The sequence below is a fragment of the Equus asinus genome, chromosome X (genome assembly GCF_041296235.1).
Source record: "Equus asinus isolate D_3611 breed Donkey chromosome X, EquAss-T2T_v2, whole genome shotgun sequence".
NCBI classification, from domain to species: domain Eukaryota; kingdom Metazoa; phylum Chordata; class Mammalia; order Perissodactyla; family Equidae; genus Equus; species Equus asinus.
The window spans coordinates 9,395,943-9,422,434 of NC_091820.1; the positions used below are offsets into that span (position 1 = coordinate 9,395,943).

The following is a 26,492-nucleotide window of genomic DNA, read 5'->3' on the forward strand; positions in this document are numbered from 1 at the left end:
TGGCATTTTGGAGGACATTCTTCTTCATTGGTGGCGGAGGCTGTCCTGTGCCCTGTAGGACATTTGACAGCATCCCTGGCCTCAACCTGCTACACGCCAGTAGCACCCCCTCCCACAGTTTATATGCTACATATATATAGACAAAACATACTAAATTCTTAGAGTTCAAATCTCTATCCAATGGCGACAGGTTATAAAAAGGCGCCCACTTTTGTCCTTAAACTTGGGAAAAACAGGAGAGGGTTTGTGTATATCTGTTCCCCCAAAAGGGGCTCGTTTGACTGGGGGAGAAGGTGAGATGTTCATGGGTGTTTTAAGTGCAACTCAGCCTCATCGACATTTCTCAATATTCAATTACTCCTGTTCCAGCTCTGCCTCCACAGCCGCCTTTTTCCACACTGAACCAGTAGAGCCCTCTGTAATGCCACATATGGTAAACCCAGAAATGCTGACAAATCTATCAACAGCGAGAAGGCCTCTGTGGAGGCCTCATCCGTGGCGAAAACTATGGGGTAAGGAAACCAGCCCAGGGCCAGTCCTCGTGGCCTAGTGGTTAAGTTTGGCGCACTCCACTTCAGTGGCCCAGGTTCAGTTCCCAGGCGTGCACCTACACCACTCATCTGTCAGGGGCCATGCTGTGGCAGCAGACCACATACAAAAAGAGGACGGTTGGCAACGGATGTTAGGAAACCAGCCCGGGACTGAGAGTCAGGAACCCGAGCGGCAGCATCACATCCGCAGACAAACTTGAGTTTTCTCACGGGCAATAGGGGTTTATACAAATAATATACAGAAATAACGGCCATTTTGTGAGCAACAACTCTCTGAATTAGATGTATTATATCTAATCCTTACCAAAAAGCCCCACAGTGAATATTACTATTTCTATTTACAGGTGAGAAGGCAGGTTCCGAAAGGCTGAAGGACTGGCCCCAGCTGACACAGCTTTGTGTCAGTGAGGATGTGTTCCCAATTCTTATTTGCTTCCAAACCTAAACTTTTCCTGCTTCCTCCTCTGTCTCAGGTCCTGTTATTGTAAAGGTCAAATCAGATAATAGGGTATAAATGACAATACAAATGTAAGGGATGAGTAGGATAAAAGCCCTCCCATCATCCCTTCATTATGAAAGTCCGGTGTGCCTTTTGAGGCCTCTTTCTATCCCACGTCATCTTCTCTCTGAGGCAGTGGTCCTCAAACTTTGGTGTGCCTCACCCGGAGGGCTTGTTAAAGCACAATCTGGGGCAAGCCTGAGCATCTGCATCTCGAACAAGTGCCCAGGTGATGCTGATGCTGCCAGGTGGGGACCACACTTTGAGAACCACTGGTCTAAGCATCACCCAAGTACCACGCTCAAAATCAACGATTTGTACCTCCAGACTTGACAGCACTTTGCTCCCATATCGTGGCACTTCTTTGTTCTGTCTTGGTCACAGTTAGTAACTTCATCTCCTCTCCAACACGATGGTAAATTCCTTGAAGGCAGGGACTACAATTGACTCAGATCTGTATCCCTCGGAGCGCTCAGCTCAGTGCGTCTTAGTTAGCAGTTGTTTAATAAATATGCAATAAAATTCTGGTAAGTGAGCTGATAAATATGCTTATTATATAAAGGATGCACACATTAACCTTTCCAGAGATTTCCATGGTTCGTTTACTCGTGGCAGTATCTTGAAACCAAATAAACGCGTTTCTAATGATGTCTGCTTGAGCAATGTTGAGGGGCTGTAGTTTGAGCAAACACCTGTTGGATGACCCTTAAGCAGCCACAGGTTGGGTTCTTCTGGTCTTCCTGCTCCTCCAAGTCCTCAGGACGGCTTTGCACGCCTTCCCAGCCTTCAGTGGCCGGAAGTTTTAAGTTTGATTATCTGAACACATGATCAAAATTTTCTGGTCACAGAATATGAAACATTACAAAAGGCAGGCTCATTTAAGAGTCACATGAACATGGTCCAGAGATGATGTAAACTGCTAGATGAGTGCATCTCCCTCTTCTCGTTACCCCATCTGATATACTGAAGGGGAAAGTCCTTCAGGCCTACAGCATTGCTGCTGGAGCATGGAGCAACAGCATGAGGAGGGTCCAGCTGGGATTGGCCACCACCAGGGGGCTCGCGACTCTTTCTTACGAGTCAACACCAATCACTGCCGGTAGGGGGCAGCAACAGTCTGCCCAAAGCTTTGTTTTTAGCTTCACCAGGCGTTAAGGGTGTGGAATCCTCATTGTTTACTCTGAGACCTTCCTTCTCACCTGCCTGTGGACTCAAATCTTCCTCCTCCCAATACTACAACATCCCCGGAACAAATGTGTTGAAACTAAGAGAGCTGACCAAAGGCCGGATCAAGTGCGACTTCAGAATGGGCGTGTTCTTATAAAAAGAGCAGTTGTTTGGGGACCTAACCGTACAGGGTTTGTCCAGCCATTTCTAGGTTTAATCAATTTAGACACTAACCAGTAAACTCAAATGGAAGTTTTTATTGGCCCCCGGTGATGCCACACGAGGCTGAGAGAACTGGTTTTCTAGGTGTGGGGCTTCTTTATTCCCTGAAACATTTTCTAGAAAACACTCTGAGGCCTTTCACCTCCTCCTGAGCCAGGGCCTCAAGCTGTAACTGGATACTAAGCTTTTCCCAAACAGATTCTTTATAAACAACAGAAAATCCAAGAAATAGAAACGTAAGGTGGGAGTAAGGAAAATAAACCCTGCAGTGATGGGTCTCACCTTGGCTGTGGTGGTGAGGGGGTGTTTTGAGAGCTCCCCAGCTGATTCCATGCGCAGCCAAGACTGGAAACCACGGTTGGACGCGCAACCTTGGCTCCTCGTTCATTAAATTCTCACACCACTGACTAGTTTAGATTCCTTATGCCTTGAGCACAACTCAAATAAAACCCAAAACTCAGTAAGGAAAATTTAGCGCAGGATCGGAGGAATAGGAACCTGATTAAAATGGAGCATAAAGCAAAGTCGGGTTTTTTTCTCTCTCCATTTGGCACCATTAACTGCTCCCAAAGAACACCAGCCTACTATTTACTTTATCCGTTTCTGAATCAAGTGCTTGTATTTGCTGACCTTCAAATACTTCCAGGTTGTCTAAAAGGAAGCCACGTGGCGCTTTGACTTTAGAGTAACCTGGCAATTTGCTCGCATCAAATCCCTTTAAACCTCTGCAGCTGACCATGAGGATTTCCCTGCTTTCACGTGCTGCCTCGACTCCGGAGTGAAAGGCTTCAAACGCAGCTTAGGTCAAGTGTGTTTAAAGGTCACACACAGGGACCACCACTGTAGGCAATGACCTGGGTGAGCCCCATGAAATCTCATTTCCACAGCCAGAAAATGACCATCTACCACCTTAGAATGATGGTTACATCTCCGAACATGCTGTAAAGTCCCATAATTCTCTTGGACAGTTAGACTAACCGTACTCTCAAGGGGAGGCAGAGTCGGAGGGTGTGGCCTGGCTGGGAGGGTGAGGTGGAAGGGCAGAGCCTTGGAGCATCCGACAAGCTGGCCTCGCCAGTCTCCCTAGCAGTGTGACCTTCTGCAGGTCTATCACTGTCCCTGAGCTTTACTTTGCTCATCTCTACTATAAAGGAATAACCCCCATTTCAGGTGTTTTTTCTTAGATAAATGTGATAAACCTATGATGTGCTGGTAAATGTTTAACAACTGGTTCTTGGGGCAGGGGTAGGGGGGCAGGGTCTTGAGGGAAGCACCGTGATTTGTAGTGTTTGCCAATTTCCATGGTGTAAATACTCCCACTGTGGCTGATTTCAAGATACCAATGTGACGTCACTGAATGTGGAATTGAGAAGAGACGTGCGCCATCTGGGATAAGCCATTCCAACAGACGATTACATCCCCTTCGTGCCTTTCCCCTAAAAGGAACGTTTACATGGATGTAGGACATTATCATTTTTAAAGCATTTTTACATACACTATCGCATAATATTCTCAGGGCAACATAGTGAGATGGGCAGGGTGAGTGTTATTTCTGTGTTTTACAGAGGAGAAGCTTCAGGCTCAGAGAGACTAGAACAAATTGCTCAAGGCACGTAGTAAGTAATCTATAAAATGGGTGTAGGAGGCAGAATAATGGCCCCCCAAAGATGTCCGTATCCGAACTCTGGAACCTGTGAATGTGTAAGTTACACAGACAAAGGGAATTTAGGTTGTTGCTGGAATTAAGGTTGCTAGTCAACTGACCTTAAAATAGGGACAGGCCTGTATTATCCAGGCGGGGCCAATGTAATCACAAGGGTCCTCACTAGCGGAAGAGAGAGGCAGAACAGGAGAACCAGAGGGAAAGGAAACTACAGGGGAAGGGTCTAAGACATGCAACAGCGCTGGCTTTGAAAGCGGAGGAAGGAGCTACAAGTCAAGGAACGGGGACAGCCTCCAGAAGCGGCAAAAGGCAAGAAGGCAGATTGTCCTCTAGAGCCTCCAGGAAGGGACACAGCTCTCCAGTGCCTTGATTTTGGCCCCGTGAGTCCTGTGTGGGGACTTCTGACCTCCAGAACTGTGAGATAATATATTTGTGTTGCTTAAGCTGCTAAATGTGTGGTAATTGTTACAGCAGCAATAGAAAGTAATGCAATGGAATGGGAAGTTAGGCCTCCTCAGCCCTCCACTCTCAGCTCAGATTCCACCTCCTGGGGGAGCCCTTTTTTTCTTGCCTTTTCTAGGCCTTTGCCTTCTCCCCTGAGGTGCCCGTGATACTTGGCTTTTAGCACTCACCATGTGGCTGTCATTCTTGGCATACCGGTCAGTCTTCTCCCTAACCCCTGAGGGCAAGTTGGTGTTCTCATCACTCTGCATCACTTTCCACCAGTGTAATTCCTTCCCCAAGCACAGAGCATGATAACGAGACTCGGAACGTGTGGATGTGTGAATAAACAAATGAATGCTCCACTCGTACGTTAGCAATAGTACCGCACCGCATCACCACCGTCACCACCAGAACTCACGGTGCTGAGCTGTCAGTGCTACAGGATAATTAAAAGCATCCCTTGGTAGTGTCTGGAGCTCCCTTCCTCCCTTCGGCAGTGCAATATCGGAGCTGCAGGAAAGCTCGAGATTGCTTGTCCTCCCATAGCCCCCAGAAGTAGCTTTCCCCTGAGGCCAGCAAGTACGTGTTAGGCTCTTTTGCAGAGGAAGGAGGGTGCTGGCTCAAGACTGAAGAGAAACAGGCATGATGAATGGGTTCCAGGAGCCCCAGACTGACGCTGCCATCTTTGTCTCAGCAAAGCTCGTAATTGGATTTGGCCCTTTAGGCCAGTCACTTATTTACTCTGTCCTCATTTATCAAATGTGAGAAGCACCAGCTCTCTGCTCTGCTTACTTTCAAAGCTTATGAAAAAGGAATAAAGGAGATATGGACAGGCCTTGAATACTGTCACTTAGTTAAAAGACTGAGAGCAGACGTGACCACGTGTTAGGAAGAGCCAGGGCTACGTAGGAAAGTTCACATTCACATGGGAAGTGAAAGTGAACCGTGTCATTTTATGTCACGTGACAGCTGTGGGGCGTGATCAACTCACTGAGCCTCTGTTTCCTCCTGTGTGAGAGAGGAAATGATAGGTCCCGCTGATGGATTCTTCCAACGCGTCCCACCCCGTTCTAAGCCCTTCTCCATTCTCCTTATTTTACAGTTGTCAGTGCCAGAATCGGGACCAGCTGCATAATTTGCGAGCGCAGTGCCCTCCTTGAAAAATGACCAGGAATTTCAAGATGGGAGCAGCAGAATATTAAACCAAACACAAGGCCCTCCTAAGCATGGGCCACTATGCAACTACACGGGTTGCACACCCAAGAAGATGGCCTTGGGCAGTCTGACTCCAGAGTCTTCTATCTTAACATCTGTGCTCTGATGGCTGTCTCCTAAGGTTGTTGTGAGGTTGGAAGTGAGACATGCATTCTTAGCAGAGGGAACAGCACGAATAATGGTCTGGAAGAGGAGGCATGGAGAGGAATATGTGTAAGGAATGATAAACCCTTGTGGCTACAGCTTTGGTTACTGACAGGAAGCAGAAGTGTGCTGGTAGATAGTCCTGGTCCCAAACTGTGGCTCTCTGGAGGCCAACCAGAGGTCCTTGCACTTGACGCTGCTGGCGGCGTGGAGTGCCGGTAGGTTTAGAAGCAGGAGGTGATGTGGACACAAGTCAGGCAACCAACCCTAGGGGGTGGTGTGGAGCAGGGCAGACTCGGACAAGAGCACCCCATTGAGGAGGCTGTTTCAACACCCCAGGAGCACAATGATGAGGGGCACTTGGTGTAGACGCAGGGGACATGGGGGGAGGGGGACAACTTCCAGGTAAGTCGAAACGGTGAGTTTTGTTTACAATCTGGATATAGGGGATGGGGCAAAAGGAAAAGCTTCTGACGCCTGATGGTCTGGCCTTTTGCCCGGGGGACATCAGGCCTGTCTTGGGGTGTCATCACATATATAAACGTTGCCTTTGAGCACACAGCAACCAGGGTACATTTCTTCAGGAAGTAGAAACACTCTGAGAAGAAAAAATCCATTTAACTTCCTAAAAAGAAAAGCTGTTGCTGGCTATAAACTCAGTCATTTCTCAATTCGGGTTTGCCCCCTAAATATTCCCGTCCAATTTTCAGCCGCAGCGGAGAGGGGAAGCGGACCCAAATCTGTAGCTGTCTTGGAAGAAGAGCTCTCAGGATTAGCAACCGTCTCCTTGCTTTCCAGGATCCAGGGTTGGAATCCTGCTGCCCCAGTATAGTTCTTGGGTAAGCATTCAGCAAGCATTATTGCCATTCATTCCGTTGCTATGTGCTGGAGCTACACAGAGAAGTAAAACCTAGGCCTACCATTGAGGAGACCCAGCCTGAAGGGGGGAGAAGGCAGGGAACAAACAAATGGCAACAATGGGGACAAACAGAACAAGAGAAGACTTTCTGAAGCAAGTGGGGATGAGGACTGCGTTCTGCCTCAGGAAGTCAAAGAAATTTTCACACGGTAGGCTGCCGTTTAAGCACAACCTCTACAATGGCTGAGAGACAAGGAACTTTCTGGGGTGATGGAAATGTGCTGTATCTCAATAGGGATGGTGGTTACAGTGGTGTACGTGGCGGTTAACTTAAAATGAAGGCATTTTACTTTATGTAAATTAAACATTCATCAAGTTGATTGTAAAAGAGTCTGCAAGAGCAGGCGCCATGTTGTCATGTCAGCACACTGCCTGGCACTCTGTGGACTCAGTAATTCTCTGCTGAATGACACCATGAAGGGGACAGAGGAGTGAGAGTGCTAAAGTTTCTGTGTCCCCAGGAGCTGGCTCTCCCATGGCTCCTGGTTGGGAACTCTGCCTTTCTGTGGCCACAAGAAGCTTCTGCTGAAGCCAGCCTCTGTGGGGGAGGGGCCTCTGCTGACCAGGAGGTCGCCAGGCCTAGCCAGGCCTTCGGGAGTTCTGGGACGTCTTCGTTTTGCTCATTTGTCCTGACACAGTTCTCCGGGTCTGAACACAGGCTTGATTGGCAGACCAGTTCCCAGCCTCGCAGGCCTGTTGATCACGTTGGTAGCTGCCACCTGCTCTTGGAGTTCCTTGTCTACAGTCTCTGCCGGGCTGAGCTCCCAGCCCCTTCCCCTGATACTGCTCCCTTCTGAACCTCTCTCTCCTTGCCCCTCCCTCCTCCTCCCCTCCCCTCTTCCTCTCCCTTCTCTCCACACTCCCCACCTAACCACAGGCCAGAGGACCCCACTGGGACAGGGCTGGCAGGAGCCCTAAGGCCTGTGTGTGTGTGTGTCTGTCTGTGTTGCATGGATCTGGATGGACAGACAGATGAAGTAGTGATCAATCTGTGAAAGGGTCTAAGTTTCCTCCCTCAAGACAGGATTGCCAGATAAAACACAGGATGAAATTGCAGATAAATAACGAATAATTTTTTAACATAAGTATGGCTTAAATATTGCATGGGATAACTTCGACTTGAAAGCTATTTGTTATTTATCTGAAATTCCAATTTAACTGGGCATTCCGCACTTTTGTTGGCTAAGTCTAGCCACCCCACTGGGGTGTGACCAGAATGGCAGAAGAGGAGAGAAGCCCACACAGAGTACTCTCGGGAGATGCTGTGGCCAGGCCGCACGATTCTTCAGCAGGGGTGTAGGAGTCAACAGCAACAATGGCAGGAACACTGGGGACTGTAGGGTAGGCGTGTGGGGCTTCTCTGCTCTGCTTCCATGGAGGTGAGTATCCAATAGTTCACATGGGAAGCCGGCAGTTGGCAGACAGGAGAAGGGAACAGGGCTGTGAATATGCTCCATTCCCTCTCCCGTCTCTTCTGTGAGACTCCTTGTCATGTCCCATGCTGTGAAGCCGCACAAGGTAGCCATGTGGGCGTAACTGGGGACCATGGGCGTGGATGAAGGCCGAGAGGGGAGCAAGATGCCACTCCTGCCCCCTCCAGCCTTATGCATTTTTCCAGGCTTACCCCATCCACCACCCACGTGGATCCCGCCCTTGTCAGAATCCCCACTTCAGTGCTCCATTGGCACTCCACTCTCAAGATAGGCATAGGAGAAGTCAGTAGAAAATTACTTCCACATAAACGGACAGACGGATGATGAAACTCCAGGAAACCACAGCTCCTCCCCTGCTGGGGCACCAGGCCAGAGCCAACCTGCTAAGCTTGAGATCCACCTCTGGCCTCACTACATGCCCAGAGACCTCAGGCAAGCCACTTACCACGTGTCTCATCTCTTCACTTTTAGATGGGATGCCAGCTGCCTATCACACCCTTACAGGGCTGTCAGGAGGCAAGAATGAGCTAGCAGATGCAAAATGATGGCACCATTTTAAAATGAAGCATCTGTACAAATGGACACTTTTTAGTGGTCAACCTGGCCATGGGCACTTCTACTTAAAGAAACCCAATATATTAATATTCAGACACACACACATCGTTCTATGATTCCAGGAGCAGCTTCCCTACCTCACTGAAAATATAATTCAATTCACCAAAATGTAATGTCGTGCTCACATTTTACACGAAAATTTCCAAGGCACAGCTGCTCTGATTAAAGATGATTCTTAACTGGCCTGCGGTGGGCTGCCTGACTAAACTCAGTGGGCTTCGGTTGCATTCTAGAACAAAGGCCTGCTGTGGACCTGTCTACAGACAACTTGATTTAGGATTATAAGAGCCACACGTAGTCTTGACAATAACTGTCCTCCTGCCCCTTTAAGAAGAGAAGTTCCTTCAATTGCAAAGAAGCAGGAAGCACCCCCACTCTGCCTCGCCTGTGTTTCACTTCCTTTCAGAGGTGTTTTCTTACTAAAGCAACTCCAAGTCCAAGGTCACAATTCCTTTCTTTCAAAGGCATACTCAACTGCCCTTGTGTTGGTTTTATGAAGTTTCTTGGGCAGGAAAATATACTAAAATTCCCTTCTGTAAATTGTCTCTATACACCTTACTTTTTTATTGCACAGAGATGATATAATATTTATGAGGTTCTCTTTTTTCCACTTAAGAGTATACTTCGGACATCCTGCCGCGGCATCATGAATAAATCTGCCTCAATCTTTTTCTAACGGCTGCATAATTTTCCATTGTTTGGGTTCCTGTCATGTTTTTAACTCATCTCCTAGTTAATATGCACTTAGATTGATTCTAGCTTTCCCCCTTGGCTACAACGTTATGGGGGAAAAGATATATATGTACGTGTGTGTATATGTAGATACACATCTTTCTGTCAGTGTCCAAATAGGGCCATAGAAAACAATTCTAGCAGTGGAACCGCTGGATCAAAGCGGAAATGCTGCTCTTATTGTGAGAACCACTGGTACCTGATGCGGGGTCGGTGAGGCGAGGAGTCGAAAGAAAGATTTCTTAGACTCCTAAGATCTGGCAGTAGTGCTTTTTTATTTAGAGAATAGAATAGCATGGGGACAGGACCCATGGGCAGTCAGAGCTTCTGCTGCCCCAAGTTGAGGGTTAGAGCTAAATTTAAGGCATAGGTATGTGAGTTATCTCTTTGCAAGACAAAGAATATGTAAAAAGGTTAAAACGGTATCAGTGCCGGTAGGGTCCGGCCATTTGGCGGTCCCACAAATTTTAGATAAGAATCAAACCGGATTGAGTAAATGGCAGAAATCACCGCTTGAATATTATCATCAGCTAAAGACAAAGGAGGATTGGGGGGGGGGGGTCAGTTACATGAGGTTGCCAGACAGTAACCAATTTAAGTTCTTGCCTCTGGCATTAAGAGTTTCTAGAAATAAGGCCATCCCCCTTCTTCCTGGCACAGAGAGGGAGGCATCTTCACAGACAGAGGTTTCCCTTAGAAATGTAAATCTTTCCCAACAAAGGGACAAGCAAATTCCACTCCTTGGAGCCTGCTTCTCATCTGTAGTTTTAAAAGTAACCAGCCTAAAAATCCTCATCATAAACTGTTTTAAAATTAAGCAGCCTAAAAATCCTCATCAGTACCTCTGCAAAGTCTACACTAATTCACACTTAGAAGGGCGCATGAGAGCCGCCTTCACTCTTCCTTCCCCGAATTCTAACCAACCTCGGGCCGTTACTCAACCTTTTGATTTTGGTCAGTCTGACAAGGGCAGAGAGGGCCTCCTTGTTTGATTTGCGTTTGAAAGCTTGCTATTCGGGAGCATCTTCCTGTGTAAATCCTGGCTCAGTGAGGAGGGGCTTAGAGGTCAGACTTTGAAACCAGATAGAGCTGGATACAATCCCAGATCAGCCACTTGCCAACTGTGAGATCCGGAGCCTCAATTTAGCCATCTGTAAAATGAGCATCCTAACATCAAATTCCTAGGGTTATTGAGAGGATCCAACAAAGGGATATCAAGTGGCTAGTAATACAAATGTTAGTGTGGTTCTCATCAAAGCAAAAGAAAGAAACAAACAAAAAACTGCTTTCAGCCAACCTCGTCAAAGGCTGATTAACAGTTTCTGCAGTGTCTGAGATTTCACCTCCTTGGTTGCCGCTCCTGCTTGTGGGAGGAAAATGCAAATAAAATGCGGAAAAATAAAACTTACACTGTCACATTAAATGGTCGGTCTCACTAGCTGAGCGACCTTGGGCATGTTACATCTCTTAGCCTATCTCTTCCTCTGCAAGATGGGGTGTTCGCTATACCTCCCCAACCAGGTCTTCGGGGTAATTAAGAAGCCCACAGGACAGTACCTGGCTCTGGCAAGCACCACATAGGTGGTCCTTGTTGTATTACTCTTAGCCACGGAGCCCCCCAACCGCTCAGAATATGTCCCCCAGCAGGATAGCTGGAGAGTAGAGTCTCCTCAACTACAGATGATTCTCAAACCCCTACTGGGTGCCCGGCTAGTTGAATTCCCTTTGGGACTATAAACCCTGCGGTAGGGTGCTCGTGAAAGGGCATCCTCCTACTTTCTGGTCTGCCCTTTGACATAGAATTATATCCTGTGGTGCTGAGCAAGCAGACTGAACGAATAGCCCCCATTACTCCATTCTCTGACATTGAATAAGAAAAGGCCCTCATAGGTCTACTTTGTGAAAACATATTTGCCATGTTTTATCTTTTTAAATTTTCTCCTTTGGAAACGAGATGCACTCTGAATCCCGGGGTGTTGCTCAAGTGACAGCTAAGTTACTCGTAAGTGGGGATGGCACTGATATGGTTTCTCTGCGTCCTTCAGTGCCACACAGAATCTCACTTGGGTCTGTGCATGGTGGGGAGATTAATCCACCTAAATTGAGGTGACAAATAATCCCACCAGTGCTGAGGACTGTGGTCTGAACGTTTGTATCTCCCCAAAATTCATATGTTGAAATCCTAACCCCCATGGTGATGATATTAGGAGGTGAAGCCTTTGGGAGGTGATTAGGTTGTGAGAGTGGAACCTTCATGAAAGAGATTAGGGTCCTTGTAAAAGAGACCCCACAGAGCTCCCTAGCCCTTCTGCCATGTGAGGATCCAATGAGAAATCTGTGACTCAGAAAAGGGCCCCTCCCCGACCATGCTGGTACTCAGATCTCAGCCTTCCAGCCTCCAGAAGTGTGAGAAATAAATTTCCATTGCTTACAAGCCACCCAATCTGCGGTATCACTGAGCTGGGAGCTCTTTGTGAAGACAGCTGAAATAGCCACATCACATAGGGAATAGAGATACGTTAAGGAGCACCTCTCAGAAATTAATAGCTTCACAGTGGAGAAACCTGGCAGATAACACCTTAATCAAGTGATCAAAGCTAACACCCCCAAAAGTGGAACAAACTAACATCATGTGCCTCCTGATGTGGGATGCCGAGAAGGTCACAGCATCCCCTGTGTAGTATTCCTGCCAAAAGGCAAGGCCCAAATCTAATCATGAGGAAACATCAGTCAAACCTAAATTGAGGGAAATTCCACAAACCAACTGGCCTGTCATCTTTAAAAATCTTAGTGTCATGGAGACCAAGAGAGGCTGAGAAAGTTCTCCATTAAAAGACACTAATGGGACATAAGAACCAAATGTGATGATGAGTGCTTCTGGATTGGAACTTAGACCAGAAAAAATTGTTATAAGGACATTATCAGGCTAATAGGCAACATTTGAATAAGGTCTGTAGATTAGATAACAGTAGTGTAGCACTGTGAAATTTCCTGGTACTGATAATTGGACTGTGGCTGTGCTGGAGAATGTCCTTGTTCTCAGTAAATGCACACTGAGTATTTGGCGGTGAAGAGGTGTCATATTCTCAACTAATTCTCAAAGGGTATGGAAGAGAGATGGTGAGAGAGTGAGAGAATGATAAAGCAAATGTGGCAAAATATTAACAATTGATGCATCTGGGCAAACGGTCCACGGGCAATCTTCATCGTATTTCTGCAGCTTTGCTGTGAGCCACCTGGTTATCCTAACAGTCAGGCATGGCGCAAGGGGCCCACCAGGAATAACAAAGACACTCCAGCCACTCGGGAAATTCCAAGGGTTTGGAGGCCACCTCCCAGGGACCGGGGACCAAGGCCAGCCACATCCTTTATTACGCAAAACCAGATCCAGTATTCTAGCTATAAAAGTAAGGCATGCATACAAACATAGCCATAGAGTCCAAAATATACAATTCAGACATTAAAATACCTTCCCCTGGCCCAAACTGAAATTATGTCCCTGTATGAATGTAGATAGAAAAATAGAAAGATTTAAGTTCAAATGTATGGTCACTCTTTATGCCAAGGACTATAAGTAGTAAATAAATAAATAAATAAAGCAGGGAGGGAACATGTCAGGGAAGCCTTTTCCATGCATGAGTAATTGTAGGTTTCTGAAAGCCAAGCATGCACGTTCAGATCTGAGAAATGAATTCTTGAACGACAAAAACTAACAAAACGCACCGCCATGGCTGCTGCTGCTATGAGCACAACAAACCAAGTGTGCTATTGTTTGCTGAGAGTTGGGAACAATTCCAGTACCAGTAAATCATCCTATAGCTAGTTATAATACTGCCCGCAGATGACTGAGTTTCATAAATGACTGGATTTGGTTCCTTCTCATCCTAGATACACAATCTTCCTCCCGAAGTGTGGATCATCAGAGCTCTAGTGCCTAAAACCATGCTGAAAGGATTATGGGAGTTTTGGTTTGTGGTCTTGGCTCTACCAATCAGCTGAATACCCTTAGGTAAGTCACTTAATCTCTCTGTGCTGAGTTTCATCCTCTGCAAAACATTGATACCAATACTTAGCCCCTTTATCTGCATAAGGGTACTTTAAGGATAAAATGACACAAAGATGAAAAAATGCATTGGCAAAGTTCACAAACACCATCTAAATACAAGTTGTATTACGTAAGGAATTACTACAGCCCAAAATGTAAGGTGACACCTATAAGCTGTTTTTGTTTTTTTCCTCAACCGTTGTCCAATTTACCGGTTCCTCTGAGCTGCTGCCTAAACCCTTTTAGGTAAGCTGCTGGTATAGACTGTGGAACTTAGGCCATGCAGAGAACATGCGGAAATGGTAAATTAAATTTCAAGAGCAGAGATATCTGTGGTTTATCCAGTTCTTGAGAGCCAGGCCATCGCTTCCATTCTTTCTCAGAAACCCTGTTGGTGACTTTCTCTAGTTCAAGATATCCCTCCCTTAGATGGACTGGGCTGCACAGACAACCAAGAGATCTTTGGAGAAAATGCAGGGAGTCCATGAACTTAGAACGGGGAAAAAAATCACATCTTTATTTTCATTCGCCTCTAACTGGGCTGGGCGTTAGCACTTCCTCCAAGTTTGCATGTAGGCAAGTCTCTTAGCTCGGCTTGCTGTAACAAAATACCATAGACTGGGCGCCTTAAACAGCAGACATTTATTTCTCACACTTCTGGAGGCTGGAAAGTCCAAGATCAAGGTGCAATTCAGTTCCTGGCGAGGCCCGGCTTCCTGGCTTATAGACAGCTGCCTTCATTCAGACAAGCGTTCAGTCCATAAAGAATGTTGGGACTCTGTACGGTTAGCAGTTCCTGTGATTGTATCAACAACAGAAATCACAGAGATTTTTATGTCTGTTCCTGTTTTGCAGCTATCTACACACTGATCACCATTTTGAATTTATGCTGGATATGAGACCTACTGCTTGCTTGTGTTATTTAATGCATAAAGATGCACATATAGGACTATCTCACAATGTCTAAAACTCTTTCGGTAACTGTATGAAGTATAATTGCTTTAATTCATAATCCAGGCTTTTTATTTTCTGCATTCACATAATTCTAAGAAAGGATCTGTAGGCTTCATCAAATTGCCATGGCAGAAAAGAGTTAAAAACCCAGAAACTCACTCCACTCCTGACTCCTCTCCTGTCTCCTCATAACAAGACACTAGGGTGAGGAAATGGGACTATGATTTACTTTTCTTTCTTTTTTCCTTTTTTGCATTTTTTTATTGTGGTAAAATTCACGTAACATAAAATTAACCATTTGAAAGTGACCAATTCAGGGCATCTAGTACATTTACAATGTTGTGCACCCACCACCTCTATCCACTTCCCAAACATTTTCATCACCCTAAAATGAAACCTTGTACCTATTAGGTAATCACTCCCCTTTCCTCCCTCCCCTCAGCCCCTGGCAACCCCTAATCTCCTTTCTCTCTCCATGGATTTGCCTATTCTGGATGTTTCACGTAAATAGAATCATACAACATGTGGTCTTTTGTGTCTGGCTTCTTTCACACAGCATGTTTTCAAGGTTCCCCCATGTAGAAGCATGCATCAGGACTTCCGTCTTTTTTATGGCTGAATAATGTTCCATCACGTGGCTAGACCACATTTTGTTTATCCAGTCATCTATTGATGGACACAGGCTATTGAAATAGTACTGCTATGACCAAGAGTACAAGTATTTGTTTGAATACATGCTTTTGATTCTTTTGGATATATACCTAGGAGTGGAATTGCTGGGTCATATGGTAATTCAATGCTTAACTTTTTGAAGAATATGATTAACTTTGAAATCTTTAGTTGAATCTATTCGTTAAAGTGAGATTTGGAAATTGTAGCATTGATGGATCTCAACTGTCTATTTCATCTTTACCAACTCAGACAATTGAGTCCTGGCTGCACAGTGTAAACTTGGAACGCAAGTGTCCTTTTGCTGGTGCTTTCATTTGCCCTGTGTTTGGCCTTTGTGTGAGAGGCTGACATCCTCCTTTTCTTGCTTTGATGGAAATTATGTCTCTGGCATTCTTCCTCTGAGAAGGTCCCAGTGAGTGCAGGCATCAGAGAGAACTGGGGAAGTGGGCGGAGATGCTGGAAGGGCTTGCTCCTTCATTGGCTTTGATACATGCCAGTCAATTCTGATGATCGCTGACCGCTGCAGGCAGCCCTCAGGCAGGAAAAAATAACCTGGCAGAAAGGAAGGGATGAGAACTGGTATGTGCGCCTGGCACCAGCCCTAGGAAAAGGTGGTGACCACCCCAGGTCCAAGGGCAACCAGGCTCAGACTGAAGCTTAGCAGAGGGCAAAGAAGCTGAACCATCCTTGCATACACTCAGAGACCTTTCCACGCTTGGGCAACGTAGGTGGGAATGATCAGAGAGGCATTACAGGCAGAAGAAGGGGCACATTCCTGAGTGGATGGGCCATTCCTGGGTCCTAGGAAAACCTAGAGGCATTGGGGGCACAGAGGGAATGAGAATGAGAGGGCCAAGGCTGGCTTCATAACTTGGGGGCACAGTGTGAAATGAATATGTGGGGCCCTTTGTTCAAAATTATTAAGAATTTCAAGATGGCGGCAGCAGAGCAATAAGCCAAGTACAGGGCCTTTGTGAGTGTGGGGCCTTGTGCAACCACACAGGTTGTACACCCATGAAACCAGCCTCGGAGAGGGGAAATCGTCAGGGTCAGTTGAGTAGGTTGATTTGGGCCTATGTGAGGTATCCCCTCGAATTTGGGCCAGTTGTCTACTGCCCACCTGCTCTTCATTTTCCTCAGTTTAAAGCCATTAGCCACCTTCTGCTGATGATCTGGGAACTATACAGTAGTCCCCCTTATCCACAGTCAACTGGAGTCTGAAAATATTAGATGGAAAATGCCAGAAATAAAAATTCATAAGTTTTAAGTTGTGTACCATTCTGAGTAGTGTGACGAAATCTTGCACCATCCGGCTCTGTCCTGCCCAGGACACGAATCATCCCTTTGTCCACCGGATCCACGCTGTAAATGCCACCCACTCTTAGCCCATTAGTTACGGAAAAAACATAGTCTATACAGGGTTAGGCACCATCCGAGGTTTTGGGCATCCACGGGGGGTCTTGGAACGTATCCCCCATGGATAAGGGGGGACTACTGTATTCTATGAAAAAGCTTTGATGTCTCCAGAAGAAGCATATTAAAATATATAAACAATTACTTGCTAATGGTAATTCTGCTTCACAATGGAGTAAAAAATTTATCATTTTAACACAGAAGGTTGTTAGAAGTATGTAATGCCTTCCTTTTCAATTTGTTATTCGACCTACGAATTTTTTCAAACTGTTCTAATACAACTGACTGCTGGGAAAAATATTAAAGCAGTGAAAAGCTGTGTGAAACTACCGGTGTTCAAAAAGAGCAGGGTGAGTTTCTGTAATGAAATAATTTGAAAATTGGAGGAGGCAAATTTTTGATGTATATGACATATGAGTACGATATCTACATTTAAAAGTTTTAATGATGGAAAAGTTGATGGTTTATCGAGATGGAATAAATTTTACCTTATCTGGCCTATAGAACAAAGTCTAAAGGCCTTAGCTTAGGATTCTAGAAAAGTGTAGTGTTGCAAGGAGGCAGCTTCTGGGCCAGCTGGTCTGAGTTCAAACCCTGCGTCTGGCTTTCGCTGTGTGGTTTTAGGTGAGTTATTTAATCTCTCCAGGCTCCCTCGTCTGCCTCTGTCATAGGCTGAGCAAGGACCTAGGGAGATTCTGCATGGAAAACTCCCCTGTAAGTGGTAAGCGTTCAAAAATTGTTTGCTACTATTACGGTCATGATTGGTGCTGCTGCTGCTGTTATTATAATACAACCTGGGCCCGGCCTGCCTCTCACCATTATTTCCTGTCACTTTCTCTCACTCTGTGCGAGCCCCAGCCAAACTGAGCTACTCACTGTCCCCTGCGTATACTGGAAGATTCTCTGCCTCCTTATTGTTGCCCTTGCTGTGTGTGGGCTGAGTAACCACTTGGAGGAGATGTTGTAGAGGCGAATTCAAGCCACAGAAGGGAACTGGGTTGAATGAGATCCCCTTTAAAGTTCCTTTTGGCTCTATGATTCCGTCAGATCAACAGAGTGGCAGGGAAAATTAGCAGCACAACGTTCAGCATTCTCGAGAGTGCTCTTTGACTCTTCTCTGCTTCCTTGGTATCCTCATTTTGAGCACACTAGCTGAGGGAGCCTTCTGTTCCATCACACGGAGCACAACGTGGAGCCACCATAGGTGGGACTCCTGGAGAAAGACTCCAGCAAGGTAGAGATAGATGAGCCTCAGTGGAAGGACGTGGACTTGCTAGATAGACCTGGGTGTTTGATCTCGAGAAAGCTGCTTAAATTCTCTGAGCCTCAGTTTCTTCAACAGTAAAATGGAGGTATGGTATACCAACCACACAGGGAGAGAACTGAATCAGATATTGTATACAAAGAGCTTTAAGAGAGGTCCAACATACGGGTAGCCCACTAACCATCCTCTCCCTGTGATTAAGGGGGGACTCGGGCTGTGCCTTTAAGGGGATTGAGATGAAGAGATGGAGATTGCAGGGGCTCAGAGGCAAGTGGGTTGCAGGCAGGTGAGGGCAGAGGGTAGGAGGCCCTGAAACCCAGACAAAGGGGCCTGGGCTTGAGAAAACGAAGAGCTGGGAGCCTTGCTGTCGTCACTGTCCCTCTGTTCCTCCTCTTCTTCCTTCTCTTCTTTTTCTCAGTGCTCTGCACACAATTTAATGGGTATAAAATAATAGGACTACTGTTCATGCGCTCAGACTTCAATGGCTATTTCCCCAGCTTTGGAAACAGCTACAACCCTCTCTCAGGCTCACCCTGGAAAGCAAAATAAAACACAGTGTGCCCTGACACCTCTTCCTGCTTCCACTGGGCGCGGGCTTGGAGGGGCCACCCTCCAGTGCAGGCTCTCCTGGCCCATTTTTCCCGGGGCGCTGTAGCCCACGAGAGGAGGACGGCAGGGGGGGCTCGTGGCTCCTCTTTCCTGCAGAGCCCTGAACTCAGACTGCACCCTGCAGTTCCTCTGCCCCTCGAAGCTTCCGTCTTTTCAGTTGGGATGGAAAACTCCCATCTCCACGCTTGTGGTGCCCAGCACATGCTAACCACGATAAATGGTAGCTTCCATGAGGCAGGAAGGATGGCTGACATCTGAAACGTTGACTGAAAGGATTTAATTATCTGGAGAAGAAAGCACGGGGGCTAGAGTCACAAGTTCAGAGTGGGGCAGAGCCAAGTGGCAGGCTGCTCCTCACTGAAGCACAGCCCTTCAATGCAACGCCATAACTGTTTAGCGAGCAACTACTCTCCACCAGGCATTGTGGGAAACAAAGCAGCCGGCCTCCCACTCTTCCTGGTGCTTCTCAGGCCCAGACTGGGGCCACAGGGTGAAGACTTTCAGGTGCCCCTTGCATAATAATAGAGAGTGGCTACTGGCTGAGTTATCACAAAGAGAGAGCTCTAAGCCTCAGTTTCCCCAACTGCAAACCTCCCTCAAGGGACAGGCAGTGGGCATGAAAGGTGAAAATAAACGTAAAGCACCTATTGCAATGCCTGACTCTCAGAAGGCGTCGACGAATGGGAGTTATTTTTTATTTGCTGAAAGACGACCAAAAGATCTCATTTTTACTGATAGTTTAGAAGAGAAATAACGAATAGAAAAACACCCAAAATTTTAAATTAATTCCAAACACAAAAAGTTATTTTTTTCTCAACCTTCCATCCTAAATAACAGTAACAGCCCTTACTAATTGTCATGCACTGCCGGAAGCATTTAGGCCTCCTGACAACCCAGTGAGGTAGGCACTGCAATGATCCCATTTTACAGATGAGAAAACTCTGGCACAGAAAAATTAATGAACATGGCCAGGGCCACACGCTCTTGGGAATATTCCTTCCGTGTGCATTTCCTCACATTTGCCTCACTCTCCCCTCTCCATTCTCTCTCGGTCCCGGATAAGTTGGCAAGTCCAGCCCAATATGGTGGCTCTCCTCCTTTCAGCCAGCTGCTTCCTTCTCTTTCTCTTCCTCTCTTTCTGTTAATAGCTAAACATAGTGGAAGGCTGCTTATCACCAAACTAGAAAAATTCTCTAGGTTTACAAATTTCTGCTCCTCCATCTCCTTTGCAGACATTGCTCTGCAAGGCCCAGCACTTTCGAAAGAAAAGGCCTCGGGGAGAAGTGGCAACTGAGCTGGTAGTGGGTCCTCCGTAATCAGCAGACGCTGGGGAGGAAAGGAGTGATGTTTGACAGCAGCTGGGTGAGGGGAAATGGAATCACAGAACCCACAGAAGTGGTGTTGAGACAACGTACCTGCCCGCTGAAGACGGCCCCGAATTCACCCTGTGCCATCCTTCCTGAGTTTCCACAACGAAGTGGACTCTCAGGCCAGTCAACTAGGGTGGGGTCAGGGGGACGTGTAACCAGAGAGGTGACAGCCTGTGCCTGCACGAAAAGGTCCAGTGCCCCCACTGGGAGAGCAGAATGGCAGCCACCCACCAGAGCATGAACCGGGGAACCAGTCATCTGCCCCTGGCCAGCTCCCCCTCCCCCCCAGGAAGAAGGAAGTCAAGTGGATGAAGAAATGGGGAAGTCCAAGCTGCTCCTGCAGTGGCTTCTAAGGGTCTATGTGACACTTGACTCTAATCCCCAGGGAGACAAAAGCCTCTGCCATAAACACGATTAGCAAGGGGTTTCTGGAAACATTTCCTCAGGATGCAGAAAGGATAAGGAGAATTGGGCATACCCCTTCGCGTCTCAAAATAATCTCAAGTAGGCCTTTTGCAAGCTGTGGGCCTTTTTCCCTTCACCTGCCATTTGCAGGCGCAGGCTTGCTATTTGTACTCTTTTCAGCAACAGGGGGGTAATTTGTAACGAATTTCAGCTGCAGGGGAGCGGTGCGCACAGAGTCAGATGCCATTTGGAAAACTGCTACTCTCCACGTAAATCTCCCCGGTTTCCGGACGTGCATTGAGAAGCGCGCTTCGAAAATGGCTTGCGCTGGAAAGGCTCCCTTCAAAATAGGGAGTTCGATTTTTAAATTTAATCTTAAGATTTTAGAGATAATGGGATTGCAGTCTTGGGCATTCAACACTGGCCTCCTTAGCAATCACTTTTGTAATTTAGGAAAATAAGGAACAGAAAAGTAAAAGAACTTCCTCATTGTCAGGCAGCAAGTCAACAGTAGAGCTTGAACTTGACTTTTCTTCTAAGGGGAAGGCGTTGTACTCTATAAACTCCGGATAAATTACCCTCCACCCAGCAAATATTACGGTTGTTCTATTTGGGTGCTCACAAAAATTAGAGCGATGAAAAAAATATGGATGTTACAGTGATGAAACATTTTTGTTTTTAATGACTTAAAGGTGCTTTACCTTCCCCCCAAGTCTGGGAGAACGCAAGCGAGGAGACAAAGAGGCCTGGGGTGGGGCGAAGGCCCTCCACTGGCCTGAAAGCTGAGTCACAGGAATCTACCCCTGCAGAGGGGAGGCCCTCCAGCGAGAGACAGCGCACCCTTGCTTGGGGATGCCTGCATCAGACAAAGCCAGCTTCGCAGTAAAGGAATGCCTGTCCCCTTAGGTCCTGCCCAGGCCCTTAGTCGTCATGCTCCGGTCCCCAAGAGCAGCTTTGTGCGGCTGTTGCAAAAATCCATTATGATAATATAGACATAAAAGGGGGAGAATGCATTATGGAGGAAGGCTTGGAAGGTGGGCTTTTGCTCGTCTTATTTTTTCCGCCATCGCTGCGGTGAGGGTGCATTGGTGGACGTTGGGGGTAGGGGGGCGCCAAACGCCAGGCAGGCCCCCGGACGCGGTTCCGGAGCCGCGGCGCGAAGGAGTTAAGCGAGCCCGCGGGTGACATCACCTCATTTACATAGGAGCGGCCATATAGCGGCGCCCGCCGCGCCCTGCTCGGCATTCGGCGGCGGCTACTTCGCGGATCCGTCTCCACTCTCTCGCGCACCTCGCTCCGGTGAGCCCCAGGGCCCCTGCCTCTTGCCCTCCGGTCCCCTTCCCGCCCGGCGCCCGCATCCCCCTTAAGGCATCCCTAAAGCTGAGCCTCAGTGGTCCTGCCCGGAAAGGCTGCCTTGGGATGCTAAACCCTTCCAGATGTTGGGTAACGGGGTCGAGAATTTGGTGATTTAAAAGACAATACTGGGGCGGTTTGCTACGCAGCCTCGAGGGAACATATTTTCTTTTTGCCCCCGAAAGGCATTCTGCATTGCCTCTTAGGCGGTGATTAATGAGGAACAGAAAGATCCTTTGTTCCAACTCACACCCACCCAAGCCCAGAGCTGCAAAAATTCATTTTTTCCTCTAGCTTCTGATGGCCTCGTGGGCTATTAGCTGTCCAGGTTTAAGGCGGCTGAGCTATACTGGGAAGTTAAGAAAAAAACCCTTCTTGCAGGAGAAGCTGTGCAGAGGCTGCCGAATTGCGCCTAAATGCAGATCAAGATTGATTTATGGGGTGTGGGGGCAGCTTTATGTGCGGCTGGCTGCATTGTTGAGCGCGAAGGAGGAAGCGGATAGGGCGGTGGTCGGAGGCGCCCGGCAGCAGCTGCCGCCTTTGTGAAAAGAGAAGAAAGCCAGAGGGGCCCGCGTTTTGGGGGGAGAGATCACGTATAAAAAACGGAGACGCTGTGTGCAACCTTGGCTTCATTTTAAGAATTTTTACTTGATTCCCCCCTTAAACTTGAAAGGGCTTCATTATTTATTCTCTACTCCTTCTAGCCAAATTTTACTGTTTAAACGCTGTGATTAACCCACAGTGGTCAATTTCATTTTTTCCAAAAGATTCGGCCTGCTAACGTGAGAGCGATCTTCCATTTGGGTCCTCCGCGTTTTGAAATCTTAAAGCGGGGGTGTTTTGGTTTTTTTTTCTTTCTGTAGAAGGAGGAAGAGCTTTAGCCCTGAAGGAAAGCGGAAGGAGGCAGAGCGGGGTTTCAGGCAGGAGATGCGAGGGGAGAGGCTCGCTTCTGAGCCCGGAGAGACGAGAGTGGGTGGCTCGCTCTCACCCTCGCTCTCGGCTTTGTACTTACAGCTTCCTCTGCAACCATGTCTGACAAACCCGATATGGCTGAGATTGAGAAATTCGATAAGTCCAAATTGAAGAAGACGGAAACGCAAGAGAAAAATCCACTGCCTTCAAAAGAAAGTAAGTCTCCCCCCCTTCGCCCCGCCACTTCTTGAGAAAAGGCTGGGCGGGAGTGGCGGGGTGGGTAGGAGAGGATGGGAGGGGCTGGGAGAAGAATTCGGAGCGGGGGGGGGGCGAGGGAGTGCGGGGGAGGAGCCGACGGTTTTATGATGAATGTGGTCTGGAAAGGTTAGTTAAAAATTGTTTCGCAGTCAGCATAGGGCTTTAATAATTTAATAATAGCTGAATAATATACCATTAATATGCGAATGCTTTTTATCTGTTAAACTGTTCTATTGTAAATACTTCATAATGGAATGCCTATTGATACTTGTAGAATTTTTACGATATGGAAAGATCTTTTAAACGGAAGTACCATAATCCTATACTAGGCTATACTGAATCTGCATAATCGGCCTCCTCCATCTTTTTTCTTTTTGTCTTTTTCTTTCCGGTCACAGCGATTGAACAGGAGAAGCAAGCAGGCGAATCGTAATGAGGCGTGCGCCGCCAATATGCACTGTACATTCCACAAGCATTGCCTTCTTATTTTACTTCTTTTAGCTGTTTAACTTTGTAAGATGCAGAGAGGTTGGATCGAGTTTAAATGACTGTGCTGCCCCTTTTCACATCGAAGAATTGAGAACTACTGACAACGAAGGCGCGCCTGCCTCTCCATCTGCCTGTCTGGCTGGCAGGGAAGGAAAAGAACTTGCATGTTGGTGAAGGAAGAAGCTGGGTGGGTGTCGACAGTGAAATCTAGAGTAAAAACCAAGCTGGTCCAAGGTGTCCTGCAGGCTGTAAAATGCAGTTTAATCAGAGTGCCATTTTTTTGTTCAAATGATTTTAATTATTGGAATGCACAATTTTTTTAATATGCAAATAAAATGTTTTAAAACCTGGCTGGTGTGACTGTTTGGTGTTTGGAAGGAGCGGCTTATTGGAAGATGAAACCTTTGCAAAGGGGCCTGCCTCTTGGTCTCACTGGGGAGCAAGAGATGACAAACATCTGGTAATTTAAGTCAATTCTTGAACGACATAGACATGGGTTTCATCCAGGTATGTGTCGTAGCTCGTCTGTTATAGGTGATTTCGAGATCATTTTCTTAAGCTGATTGAATTCCTAGTATGAGTTGTATGAAAACTGATAACATGTTTGCAGTTCTTAACTTTTATAGCGTTTGCTAAGCCAACACTGAATTTATTGCATCCAATCGAGAGATGAAGGTGGTGATAAGTCAGCACAGTATTTGTTTCAGGTGTCAAACCAAACTCGGGTTATTTAGCCAGTGACCAGCACTGACAAACAATTTAAGCAGTCTTGTCAAATAAGGAAAAACTTAGATTTTTAGCAGCTATTTTATAAAAAAAATCGAGATGTCGTCTTCCTCCTCTAATGGTTGGTTCCAATTAGAATTAAAGATTTAAAATTGCTTTTATAAAGTAAGTGCGTGTGCGATTAATGATAAGTCATTGAAAATGATTGAATCCTCTTGATTTGAATAATGAAAAAATCCTTGGATTTAAAGGACACCAGCAGGACAAGGATAAAAGTTGCTCACTTTAAATCCTGGAGGAAGTAATTGGCTCAGGTCCAGAGCTTGCCTGTCGAGTCCTTACTACCTTCTCCATCATTTGAAGCACCTATTTTAACTGGCGGGTAGAGGCCAAGCTTTTGTTTTGAGGTGTTTAATGTGCAGGAAGGAAAAGAAGGTAGCAGTTTTTTAAAGTATAAGAGATGTCCTTAACAAAAGTCCTTAATGGAGTCCTCCTTTCTGTAAGAAAGGGTACAAGTATTTTTTCAAAAATAAGAGCAGTTGGATTTAGTGAAAAAATTTAAGAACACTGGTGCACCCGCTATCTCAGCAAAGCTAAGATTTACAATGCAAATGTCCAAAAAGTTAAACTTTTTTCCCCAAAACTGACTTGTGAAAATATGCTTTTTAAAGGAGAGGGAGTGGAGGGCACATTGTTCATCACTATTAAACCGGTTGATTTCATTTCCTTTGCTCAACGCTTATTTTGAGAAATGCACAGGAAACCCTTCACCTGTGGTTTACACAATCAACCAGCCCATCAGCTAGAAGCCTGTATCTGCATCATAAGGCAAGGGATGTGGACTGGCGGCTGCAAAACCTGAAGTGCCACCTGCTCGAGATGAGAGCGGTGAGCACAAAGGTGTCTGGGAGCCTTCTCAAGATGGAGCCTCCAGCCCTGCATTTTCTTTTCCTGCTTACAAGGAAAGGTGTGGGCAAAATGAAAATGCCCAAGGCCCAAGATCAACCAAGCCCCCAGGAGGTTTAGGTTTTTGCCGTGTGCATTTTTCAAACAACTCAAAGATGAAATCAGATTTTAAGAAATGAACACAACTCCAGTGTCCCTCCATTTAAAAATAAAAATGAGCATTAAGGGGGAAGGGATGATTCATGAAATCAAGTGATGGCAGGGAAGACCTTTTTCTCTTGGGAAGACAAAGCTAAAACATAGCAAAAAGGATAAGTAAGATACAAAATTGGGTAATGATTGAATTTTGGGCTGCTCAGTGTGTGGGATGGGGAAATTCAGAAGGTTCTGCACAGATCACAGTGTGCGCTTAATTGCTGCGCAGGGGGATGGGGTGGTGGGAAAGGCTGCTTTTTGTTTTTTGATGGGGAAAGAGAATTCTTTTTTTCTTCCCAGGAGAATCTTCCCAGAAGGGCTGGGGGTATAGATGATTCAGTATGGGAACTTTCACTCCTATTTAGGAGCTTAGAGTGGACAGGCGTTTTCACAGACGCGAAGGGGACCTGTGGTTACCATTAGAATGAGGGATCGTTCCAACTGAAGGCGACCCTAGCCATTGCATCTACTGCACCTCTGACCACCCCCCACCCCGCCAGGAGGAAACAGGCCAAGGGAGCTTACATAAGAGCCAAAGGTCACACAGTCCTGTCTGAGACTTCTGCAAATTTTGAATTGATCAGGACGAATAAAGCAAAAGTAGAGGAAGTAAAAAGAGGCCCACCAAAGGACTCTCAAGACAGAGTCTTAGTCATTTCTAAATCTCACAAACTCCTCTACCTGCGAGGATTGAGTGTGTGTGTGTATGTGGAGTGGGGCGGGGGAGGCGTGCAAAGTCTTAGCGAACCTGCAGCCTGTCCCCTGTACAGGCCTCTTCCGTCCCTCATGATCATCGCGTCCTCCCCACACCCTTGTGACTTAGATACTGTCTTTTTTAAAGGCACCAGAAAGATCTATTTATTTCCCTAAAGAAGCATCTAACGCCTCAAGACACAGAAATAAAATAATTTTCTATTCTTTCTAAACATATGGGGCCAATTTTGTGCTTACTAGAAAGAACAGTGCATTTTGGAAACAACATTATGGCCAAAAAATAAAAGTAAAAAATCTTGAGCCTTTCTTAGTTCAAGAATGTAAATTGAAAACATTGTTTCCTAACATTGAAAGCACTTAACACTTGATTTCCCTGGTGGCCTTTGCTGGCCCCAGCACCCCCTCCGCAACTCTCTCTCTTTTAAGAGTGGTTTACTCTGCAATCTAAGAGAATTAAACACACCAATTTGAAGTTCAACTCTATTTTATTTGCATGAAATGAGAAGGGGCTAAATTACAAATTTAGGACACAGACGTCAATGAAGTAAGCTCGGAAGAAAATCTGTTTCTAAGACCTATATTTCCAGCTTGTTTTTTCCTTGC

General features: G+C 46.4%; 1 protein-coding gene across 2 annotated transcripts; it reads left to right on the forward strand.

Annotated features, from left to right (window-relative positions):
* The first annotated feature begins 6,627 nt into the window (after nt 1–6,627).
* TMSB4X (thymosin beta 4 X-linked) lies at nt 6,628–23,698 on the forward strand. 2 transcript variants are annotated; one of them, XM_070503215.1, is made up of 5 exons: nt 6,628–6,744; nt 13,493–13,613; nt 21,541–21,635; nt 22,704–22,817; nt 23,258–23,698. In XM_070503215.1, exons 2-5 carry the CDS (start codon nt 13,561–13,563, stop codon nt 23,290–23,292), a joined length of 297 nt encoding a protein of 98 aa, XP_070359316.1. In that variant the 5' UTR covers nt 6,628–6,744; nt 13,493–13,560; the 3' UTR covers nt 23,293–23,698. The 2 variants fall into 2 exon arrangements, with proteins under 2 accessions (XP_070359316.1, XP_044620387.2); XM_044764452.2 differs by lacking the exons at nt 6,628–6,744; nt 13,493–13,613 and adding an exon at nt 21,147–21,370.
* The last annotated feature ends 2,794 nt before the right edge of the window (nt 23,699–26,492 follow it).